General features: G+C 34.3%; 1 protein-coding gene across 2 annotated transcripts; it reads left to right on the plus strand.

Annotated features, from left to right (window-relative positions):
• Nucleotides 1–8253: 8253 nt before the first annotated feature.
• Nucleotides 8254–11605, plus strand: LOC114256893 (putative UPF0481 protein At3g02645). Of its 2 annotated transcripts, none has more exons than XM_028196589.2 (2): nucleotides 8254–8492; nucleotides 9907–11605. In XM_028196589.2, the coding sequence occupies exons 1-2, from the start codon at nucleotides 8334–8336 to the stop codon at nucleotides 11428–11430; spliced, it is 1683 nt and encodes a 560-aa protein (XP_028052390.2). In that variant the 5' UTR covers nucleotides 8254–8333; the 3' UTR covers nucleotides 11431–11605. The 2 variants fall into 2 exon arrangements, with proteins under 2 accessions (XP_028052390.2, XP_028052391.2); XM_028196590.2 differs by lacking the exon at nucleotides 8254–8492 and adding an exon at nucleotides 8600–9429.

Here is an 11605-nt window from a genome sequence, read left to right on the forward strand (position 1 = left end):
TCATTTGAATTTGTATTCATCCTTCATTTGATGAAAACGATATTGGCTATTACAAGTGAGTTAGCGCAAGCACTACAAAGGAAAGATTAAGATATTGTTAATGCTATGAATTTAGTTCAAATTTCTAAAGTACGGCTCCAAAAGATGAGGGAGAGTGGGTGGACATCTTTACTTGATGATATTTTGTCATTTTTTGAAAAGCACGAAATTGATGTTTGTAGCTCGAGGGAGAAAAATATGCAATGCTCAAGAAATTTCAAACTTACATCATTATCGCACTGATTTATTCTACACCATTTTGGATATGCAAATTCAAGAACTAAATGCTCGTTTCACTAAGTCGAACACTAAGTTGTTACTTTATGTGGCATGTTTGAATCCATTTAACTCTTTATCTAGTTTCGACAAGAAAAAATTAATTCATCTTATCGAATTTTTTCCTAAAGAATTTTCTACAGTCGAGCTTATGGCACTTAATGATCAAATTGATAGATATATTACCGATATGTTATTTGTAGACACCCCATTTTTGACCGCCTTTAAGACTTGGGCGCTTTATTCTAAACACCCGATGATGAAAGTTACACTGTGCACTCTTTTGAATTCTCAGCGAAGAAATTTGGATTCAAGCTCTAATCCCAAACCTTACACCCCATTTTGGCCAAACTTTTTTTAGACCTTAAAACCCTCTTTTTCAAAATATTTTTTCCAAATGTTTCTACGATGTTTCGAGTCTCATATTTCGTTTAAAATAATGCACTTTTCGGTAAACCGAGTAAAGACAAAGTGGAAATACATGGAAGGAAGGTGAACTCTTTGAAAAATATTTAAAATCATCTTATTTATAGGTTTGGGGTTGAAGGAAATATGAGGAGAGGGAAGAAAACTAGTTTAGGGAAAGGTTGGGCATCAAGCCATTAAGATAGAAATGAGCAACCTTCACTAAATTAGGTATATCTGTTTGAACACTTATAATTTAGATGTAAGGCCGCCACCATTTAAAAGTAGACTTCCAAGACTTCAATTTAGACTTAAGAATCACCTAAAACCGAGTTCGAATAAGGTAGATATGGCCGTTTGAAGTCGGGCCAGAAATGAAAATTTATGGAACCGGCTGGCTTTGATTGAAAAAAAAGTGAATTTGTGCCTTTTAGAGCCGACCGTGTGTTTCGGGGGCCGGTCGGCTGTTTTGAGGGCCGGTCAGCTCTCAATAGCGTGAAACAGATAGTTGGCAGGATTTGAATAGCTGGCTTTGTTTGAAGATATTTTTGACCAAATTGGCTCAAATTCTATAAATAGACCCCCTGCACTCAGAATTAAAGGTTAGAAGATTTTCCCAAAAGCTCTGAAGAGCTAAAACCATTTTCCTTACTCCTTTTATCTTCAAACCATCTTTAGCTATACATGCACAATACATACACCATTAGATCTTGTTCTTGAAGCTTTTTGTTAAAGTTTCATACCATATGTCATAACCTTGAGGGTGTTGGAATCGAGTTTGTTAACTAAGAGCTTACCTCTCTTTTTCAAAAGGTATAATTTTGCACCTTCTTCTTTAATCTTCTTCTACTCTTTTCCTCTATTTTTCTTGTCTTCATATACTGATTTTCAGAGTTAGAAAGGCTAAAAAATGTGATTTAAAAGTTTCAAAAGTGGAGAGGTTAGCCACCTCTCCTTAGTCTTGCTTACTAGCTTTGTATCTCTTTATTTTTCCCTATCTTTTGTACTCTTTTAACATGATTTTAGCCATTGTTTTTGGGCTACTTTTGGACTGTTTTGGGACTATTTTTAGAAGCTAAAATATGTGATTTGAAGTTGTAAGAAGTGGAGGGGTTAGCCACCATTCCTTAGGTTTGGTTATTAACTTTGTTCTCTTTAATCTTTGCTTACTTTTTCTAGCTTTTCAAACTCGATAATGAAAGTTACACTGTGCAATCTTTTGAATTCTCTGTGACGAAATTTGGATTCAAGCTCTAATCCCAAACCTTACACCCCATTTTGGCCAAACTTTTTTTAGGACCTTAAAACCCTCTTTTTCAAAATATCTTTTCCAAATGTTTCTACGATGTTTCGAGGCTCGCATTTTGTTTAAAATATTGCACTTTTCAGTAAATCAAGTAAGAACAAAGTGGAAATACATGCAAGGGAGGTGAACTCTTTGAAAAATATTTAAAAACATATTATTTATAGGTTTGGGGTTGAAGGAAATAAGAAGGGAGGGAAGAAAACTAGTTTAGGAAAAGGTTAGGCATTAAACCGTTAAGATAGAAGGCATGTCTCTTTTCACACCTAGAATTTAGATGTGAGGCCACCACCATTAGAAAGTATACTTTCGAGGCTTCAATTTAGACTCAAGAATCATCTAAACCCAGTTTGGATGTGGGAGATATGGTTGTTTGAAGTCAAGCCAGAATTACTGCTTTTTAAGCCGACCAGGCCCATTTAGAGCCAGCCGTGGCTCATTTAGATCCGGCCGACTTTCAATGAAAAAAAGTGAATTTGTTCCTTTTAGAGCCGGACGTATATTCTGGGGGTCGGCCGGCCCTCAATAGCACCAAATGGACAACTGGCGAGAAATGAACAGCTGGCTTTGTTTGATGATATTTTTGACCAAATTGGCTCAAATTCTATAAATAGACCCCCTGCACTCAGAATTAAGGGTTAGAAGATTTTCCCAAAAGCTTTGTAGAGCTAAAACCATCTTCCTTACTCCTTTAATCTTCAAACCATTTTTAGCTATACATACACCATTAGAGCTTGTTCTTGAAGCTTTTTGTTGAAGTTTCACACCATATGTCATAAACTTGAGGGTGTTGGAATCAAGTTTGTTAACTAAGAGCTTACCTCTTTTTTCAAAAGGTATAATTTTCCATCTTCTTCTTTAATCTTCTTTTATTGTTTTCCTCTATTTTTCTTGTCTTTACATATTGATTTTCAAAGTTAGAAAGGCTGAAAAATGTGATTTAAAAGTTCCAAAAGTGGAGGGGTTAGCCACCTCTCCTTAGTGTTGCTTATTAGCTTTGTATTTCTTTATTTTTCCCTATCTTTTGTGCTCTTTTAACATGATTTTAGCCATTGTTTTTGGGCTTTTTTTTAGTCTGTTTTTGGACTATTTTCAGAGGCTAAAATATGTGATTTGAAGTTGTAAGAAGTGGAGGGGTTAGCCACCCTTCCTTAGGCTTGCTTACTAACTTTGTTTTCTTTAACCTTTACTTACTTTTTCTAGATTTTCAAACTATTTTCAGCTTGTTTTGGGGGTATTTTTGTCACTATTTTTTTTTGTTTTTGTTTTAGGGGCTGTTTGACTCATTTAATTAGTTTATGCTTTGAATATCATGTTTGTAGTGCAAGCTTGCTTGTCTAGCTTGTCCTCTCCTATTTGTGTTCACTTTCTTCCCCTTTTTGAAGTAGTTTAACCACTATTTTTCACATATTAGAGGCTGTTTAGGGCTGTCCTAATTCATTTACTTAATTATGCTTTGAATACTATACTTGTTGTGTTGTAAGTCCTCATGGCTTCAGTTGTTTAGGCCTTAGACACCGAGTCATTTTAGTTGATGGCCTTTCTTTACGTAGTTTTCATATCAAGAGTCTCATCCTAATAATCAAGTTCGCATGATTATCTCTACACCCTCCCTCCTTTCTTCTTTTATGTTATTCAAGGCATGAGAAAGAGACCTATGCTTAATGGCTTAATCTCTGCGAGAGGTTCATCGTCATGGCGTAGTCTCTCTTTTATGCTATGAATCACTTCTCGTTTGACATTTCTTCTCATTTAGTGGACTTAACCATCACTTTAGGCAAATTGATTAAAGAATGGAAATGACTAATAAAATTGGCTTAAAATCAATGAAGCCGACATAAAGAAAATAAATTATATTGGTTGGATTCAGCCAGACGTTATGCCGAGTCCATCGCTTCAAAGATCGTCGCTTATCAATTCATGATATGTTGATGAGTCTTAAGGCGAGTCTACCTCCCTCTGTGTGCTAAATTCATGATAGGGTGCTAAATTCATGATAGGAGGGTGGAGTGGTATTTTTCATTGTATTTAGTAAATTCTTGTCTAATCGCGTTCGAAATCGTCAAGCCATCGACTTGTGCCTATTGACGGTTTTGGGCTCGAATTCACTCTTCTCATGAGTTCCATGGTAGAGGGGAGCAAAAGGGACAAACAGGGCCCAGACAGGTTCTGTCTGCACTGTCCTCACCTCAGAGTACAAAAACCTTTTTGGCATGAAATTAGGGTACGACCAGCTATGTTTGGATCCGTCCGGATCTTATTTGCGACCAGTGGACCCCCAATGTATGGTAAACAGTAACCTTTTGGCAGAAATAGAGGGCAGTGGCTGAGGGTGAGGCAGAGTAATTTGGGCAAATAGAACAGATTCTGGACACTGTGCATGCAATCATCGTGCCTTATGGTCACTTGGATTGTAATTATCAGTGTTGTATTATTATTATTATTGTTGTTGTTGTTGTTGTTGTTGTTGTTGTTGTGTAAATATTATTGTTACAATTTCATTTTTGTATTATTGTTGTAGTTAGTATTGTTACAATACCCTTGTTGTAATGAAATTAGACAGCTAGTTAATTTAGAATTCATTCGAATATGTAATAAGTAGTTAGTTAAGTGTAATTCATTTATTTGAATTTGTAATTTGGACATTGATTTGGATCCTCTTGCACGAGAGCAAATATGTAATAATGGTGTATGTCTTCCAACCCCATTTCTTTCTCCCTTTTATTTACCTACTTGTAATGGTAGCGCAGAGCATCATGTTTCCTTAGCATTCTCCATGATTTGCATACACTCGTCTCACATGCATTAGGGTTCGGCTCATCATACTAACCGATGTCAATTTCAAATTCTTTACTTGAATACGTGATTTATCGCATGCGTTGAATTGATTTATATACCATGCTAGTAGCCGAGCTTATTTTATTGCATGATTGTATTGCGTCGCATTATTTAGGAGCATGCATATTTTCTAATTATTTTGCTTTATTTGGCTTGCCTCAAAGTACTAGGTGAGCATTTCTTATTTCAGCATCTTGCATCGTATGTTTGTGTTTCCATATCAAGGTTAATTTGAAAATTAGTCTATACTTGTGTGCACCACATAGTAAGGTTAATTTAATAATCAAAACAAGAGCATATAATGCAAATAAGATTCACATCATGATTAGCAGAGGCCAATCTTTGATCGGGTGCGTGGGATGCTCAATTAATGACCTTCTCCTCTCATATCTACGTTTTCGAGCCGAGACACTGTGGTGATGATGGACTAATGGCCTTTGGCACGAGTCACAAGTTTCCTAAATTTTTTAAAACTATTTTGGTGGCGACTCTGAAATCTGGCAAAGCAGTCCATTTTTTGCACTTGATTCAAACATCGATTTTCCAAAAGATTTGCCAGATTTGGACTCATTTTGTGTTTTTTTTCTTATTTCACATTACACTTGTGAAATCAGATTCAGAATCACGAGAGTCTGAGCTGTATGGCTAGTCGTATCCGAAAGGAGCACGAAAAGTAAGCTACACTATCCAATAGCGAGTTCTCAAGGTTGAATGGAATTGCCAATCTTGCTAAGAAAATGGTGGAGACCGGAAAAGACAAAGGTAGCGTTTGGTAGAGTTTTCTAAATATGATTTGAGAATAGGAGTTGTATTGAGTTTTGAAATTATGATTTGAGTGTGAAAAATTTGTTTAGTGAATGAGTTTTGAAAAGAGTTTTGAATTGAGTGGGGAATTTTTGATGTAACATGTGATATTTGATACAAAAACTTACAACTCATAACCAAACACACAACTCAAAATTCTACTAAAGCTCACAAAATTTTTTTAAAAATTCAAAAAATATTTTTTTTGAATATATAAAAATTAACATGCGCCAATTGCAAAAAAATATATATAAAATAAAAAATAAATAAAAATAAAAATTGCACTGGTCCAGTCAACTGACCGGACGACTGGTGGGATGTCCGGTTAGGCCAAATTTCAAAAAAAAAAAAAAAATTGAAAATTGTGCTTCACATAGAGTTTTCTGCAGAGTTTTCTAAATGTTGTGGAAATATAGTTTGAACATCTTATCCAAACATCATATTAGAATGTGTGGGTAGAATTATAGCTTGGAAATTGTTCCAAACACAGCCAAAGTTTATCCATTAGTGTGTTCTCTTGACTTTAGCATTAATCTTAGGGTAAACTACCAATAGGTCCTAATAGTTGGAGTTAATTCTCATCAAGTCCTATTGAAAATAAGTCTTGGTAAAATTGTCACTACAAATAATTTTTTTGTGACAATTTTTTATATATATTGCTAAAAATTGACAATTAGTGACTTTTTTTGTCATGATTTTTATAAATTGTCGCTAAAACTTACAATTAGTAACTTTTTTTATGACAAATTTTTTCCATAGGACCTAGTAAACAATAAATCTACTTATTAAGACCTATACGTAAGTACCCCTTAATCTTACCTGTTGCAACTGCTACTGTTGAGAGGGTATTTTCAGCTATGAATATTGTGAAGAATCAGTTGCGGAACCGAATGGGTGATGAATTGATGAATGATAGCTTGGTTGTCTACGTTGAGAAAGATATTTTTGATGACATTGATAATGATACTATCATGAAAATATTTCAAAAGATGAAAACTCATCGGGGTCAATTGTAAAAGTTTAAAATTAAATTTTTTTTATAATGAATATTAATTTTTAATGTTTATTATTAACTCAAAAAATTATTATTATAATATTATTAATGATTGGAGAAGAAAAATTTTAACATTATAATTAATAGGTATCTCCCTTATATTAAATTTTTAGATCCGTCACAGCCTACAAATGAAAAGAGTCTCAAAAACTACAATAAAGAGAACTTACAGTGAAGATGCCGGTAGGTTGTGGAGTCCAAATTATTTTATCCTTTGAAATACTTCTGGTGATTGTTGAGTGCTCGAGTCGCATAATCAATATTCCTGGTGCAATTCCTCTTCCCAAGACCACATATTTCTTCTGTAGTCAATGGCCCACACTAGGATGCATAAAATGTTGTATGCTTGAGTCCTTGTTTGTTGCAACTTGCAAGAGAAAAGCGCCTTGGATAAAGTTCTGCTAAGGGAACACTTGAAAGCCAGGCATCCATCCATAATTAACTCTACCTCCATCTTCTGGTTTAAACAGAATTCAGAAAAAGATTGAGAACTTAAAGAGTGTTTGGTTAGTAATATGAATAAAGGGATTAACTATTTCCTTGGATTAGTAATCTACTCATGTGATAGGACTAATAAAGTCTGAGAATGTTGGGATTAAAAATTGAGTGAGGGGATTAGTGAATTTTTAAATAATTTTTAAGTGAAAAATATATTTTTTAGAACAAAAAAATAATTATAATATTAAAAAAAATACCAAAATTAATTTTATATCTATAATATTATTAGTCCGATAGTATACAAACAAATACTCTTTATCTTATATTTCTAACCTACCACCACACTAATAATCTTCTCGCTCAATCTCATCGTACTCTTATTTCTCTTTATCCTATGGAGCCAAACTGACCTCGAATTGTTCCAGTGCAAGGAAGAGATACCATTCCAAACAGCAGATTAAATGGTCTTAAGGCAAGATTTTAGTTTAGATGAGGAGGAGCAATATTAAGCCAAAGCAATTTATCTAAGCTCGGACCAAACCCTTATCTTTAGCTTAAGACCTTTTTAAAAATAAATTTTTTATGTTGCTTTTCGATAGTTAAGTTGGTTTTTGTTGTTTGGACATCTAAACCAAAAAAAAAAATATCATCATGATTTAAAATTAAATTACTAACAAAAACTATAGGAAGAATCATGTGATCTGATCTCACAAAATCCTGACAATAAATAGGGTTGAGATTCCCTCAAGTCCAAATATAATTTGAGAAAACTTGAGAGACTAGTGGGGTCACATGAATCCCGTTTCGATTATCCAAATTATTCATGAAAAAAATTAAATCCATTTGATAATTATGTATTCTTTTTTCTTCGCATTTATGTATGAAAAGTTAACACTAATAATTGTTAACACTCTGAACCATAAAAATAGGGTGTTCACATTGTGTATCACGTGTACATTTATATACTAGGCATAGAATACTCCATTAGCGTCTATAAAATCGAATCATGTTCTTCCAATATAGATAAAGTGGAAATTCAAATACCCTTTGTTTTAATTCTTGCACAGTGTACACAAAGATTAGTACAAACCAACTCTATAAATACATATTATGCAGCAAAACACATAAACAAGGCATCAAAAATTATTTTTTTTCTGCACCATAGCCAAAACCACCATGGCCTTAAACAAACTTTTCAATTCAAGCGAGCAACGGTCGATAAGTGAAATCAGTGATAGACAAACCAGCTTCGGTATGGATTCAATTTTTGGCTCAAGCCGTGATAGTGAGAAGCGATGGTGGACACAAGTTAGCAAAATCCTCGAGAAAGATCAGGTTAAGGCTGTTATATATAAATTTTATTACATCACTTATTGTGTTCCAACCATTGTGTTAACTACCCACTTTTTTTTTTTTTTTTTTTTTTTTGATCGGCAAAGAAAAATTTCTAACAGCATGAAATTAAAGGTACAGGAAGATGACATGCATCGAGAGAGATTCGGAAAGTACAAATTACTCCTACGACTGCTACTCGCATCCATACAACCAACCATTGGCCTCACGATTTTTTTTTTTTTTAAAATAAAAAATAAAAAGTTAAAAAAGACTTAACAAAAAGATAAAAAACATGAATCCCTGCAAAATCAAACCACACGGTTAATTCTGTGGGTTTCACTAATTAAAAACAAAGCTTTATTTCTTCAGGTTTTGTTGCAAATTAAATTTTCAAATGGTTACAAGTTTCATAACAAAATCAATACCGCAAAATTATGATTTGAGATGTGACATATTCTAATAGATTTTTCATAGATTTAAATTTTTGTTTTGGACAACTTTAGTTCGTGACTTAATTTAAGTCTCTAGTGACCTTGAACACTGGACAAGGGACGATGTGAGCAAATTAAGTTTTATCTTGGAATTATTTCACTCTTTAACACTTCATGAGGGGAGGGAAAATAATTTTAAAACAATGACACTGTGATTCTCAAATTCTCAAAGACTTCTTAACTATCCATTTGTTTCGGTGGAAAATGTTTTCTGTAAAAACAATTTTGGAAAAATTTTCCATAGAAAACTTTTTCCATGTTTGGTTTCTTAAAATTAATGTCCTGATAGTTGCAGTAGTGGTGATGGTAGTGGCGGCGGTGGAGTGGAGGTGTTGGGGATGGTGGTGCAATGGTGGTGGTAATAATGAGGTAGAGATGGTAGTGATAATGACTGTGGGGCGGAGAAGGCGGTGGCAACGACAGTAGTGATGGTGGTAGCAGTGGAGGTAATGATCGTGGCGATAGTCTGGTGGCATTGTTTGGTGTCAATTTTCTAAAAATTGAATATTTTATTTTTTGTATTTTTTTATTTTTAGTGACTTTTTTAATTTTTTAAGAAATTTTTTTACTTTTTAAATACGCATAATCTAGAGATACCTAAAAAATAAAATATTTATAAAAAAAAAATATTTAAAAAATCAATAAATACATAAGAATACAAAAATATACTAGATTTTTGTATTTTTTTTTTTTGGTATTTTTTGTATTTAAATATTTTTTTTCACAAATATTGTACTTTTTAATTATATTTATATTAAGGGTATCTAAAAAGTTAAAAATTTGTTTAAAATATTAAAAGATTTACTAAAAGTGGAAAACACGAAAATGACCAAATGGAACGTTGGTAAAACTCTACTTGGTTTATATTTTCTATCGATTCTATCATAATATTTGTACTAATATTGTGTTTATTGTTTTGCTAGACTAACGGTGTCCATCCTGTTTCGATATTTCGTGTGCCTAAAACTCTAAGTGCTTTCAAGCCTGATGCTTACATGCCTCTGCTCATGGGCTTGGGTCCATACCATCGTTTTCGGCCAGAGCTCTATGAGATGGAGAGGTATAAGCTCGTTGCAGCAACTAAGGTTAGAAGTGAACACTTCCCAACCCGAGAATTCCAAGAACTTGTCGACACGTTGAAGGAGAAAGAAGACGAAATCCGATCTCATTACCACATGTACTTGGACTATGATGGCAATACACTATTGTGGTTTATGACCATTGATGGTTTGTTCTTGCTCGAGTTTCTTCATACCTGCATCAGCAAAAAAGATAGACTTTCATCATCGTGGTCTAGGAAACCTAACTTGTTCGAGTCTGAAGGAAGTAAATTTGCTGGCCACTCTATTCTCCGCGACGTAGTGATGCTTGAGAATCAAATTCCAATCTTTCTTCTAGGCAATATCTTCGACTTCCTCGATATAGATAAAAATGAGTTGCTTTCTATGGTGACGAGTTTTTGTAGTGAAGTTTCTCCGTTCAAATTGATCAAAAAAGATCTCTCATTATCAGAAGTTTACAAGCATGATCATTTGTTGAAACTTCTGTACAATTGGATTGTGATGAATGTGAAGGTGCCCAAGGAAGCCTGCCCTATTAATATGCCAAGTGAAGCTCCGTACCCGGAGGAGGAAATACTCCCGAAAGTCGATTCAGGTTCGCAAGTTCTTTGCTCGCTTTTGAAGTTGTCATCTAATCTAAATATTCGTTTGGTGGGAAAAATTACGAAACCCATTAACATGATAGTAAATTTGCCTTGGGCAACTGCAAAAAGTCTACCTGAGGTGTCAAGAATGGCAACAAACCTCGACGAAGGCCTTAAATCTGAATGTGATGTTTTGGGAGAGGACATAAAAAATCCCATTGTAGAGGAAATAATGATTCCTTCAGTGTCAGCCCTTTGTAATGCCGGAGTGGAATTTTGTCTCTCCAACGGTGATATTAGCAGCATTAGGTTTGACAAGAAGAAAAAGAAGTTTTACCTCCCTCACCTCAAATTGAATGTCAACTCTGAAGTAATCGTTAGAAACTTGGTTGCATTTGAAGCTTCGATATCAGACTTCCTTGTTCTTGGACGATACACTGAGCTAATGAATGGGATAATCGATACCGCTGAGGACGCAAAATTGCTTAAGAAAAAGGGAATCATCGAATACAGTCTAAAAACTGACGCTGAGGTTGCCCAACTCTTTAATGGGATGACTAGATCTATTCGACCCTCGAAGGTGCCACATATTGATATCACCATTGAAGATGTCAACAAGTACTACTTTGGTACAAGGAAGGTTAAGGTATATATGTGTATGAAGAAGTATGTGTATGGTTCTTGGCAGATTCTTACTCTTATTGCTGCTGTGTTGGTCGTGTTGCTAATGGGTATGCAGTCATTTTGCTCAGTTTATAGTTGCCCACGCTTTTTTAACGTTAGCAATGATCTTGGTAAGTGATGTACTATATCAATAACGAGCAAATCCATGCTCTCTCTCTCTCTCTCTCCCTCGTTACTAATATTGTTACCAAATATGTTAGCTTTGATGTGTTTTGCACTTCCGTTTACTTTGCTAGCCTTAGTCATGTAATGTTTCCTTGGTGATCAGTAAAGTTTTTTGCCGATCGTAAAAA

This window comes from Camellia sinensis, chromosome 4 (assembly GCF_055761805.1).
Source record: "Camellia sinensis isolate YWXY chromosome 4, ASM5576180v1, whole genome shotgun sequence".
In the NCBI taxonomy this organism is placed as follows: Eukaryota; Viridiplantae; Streptophyta; class Magnoliopsida; order Ericales; family Theaceae; genus Camellia; species Camellia sinensis.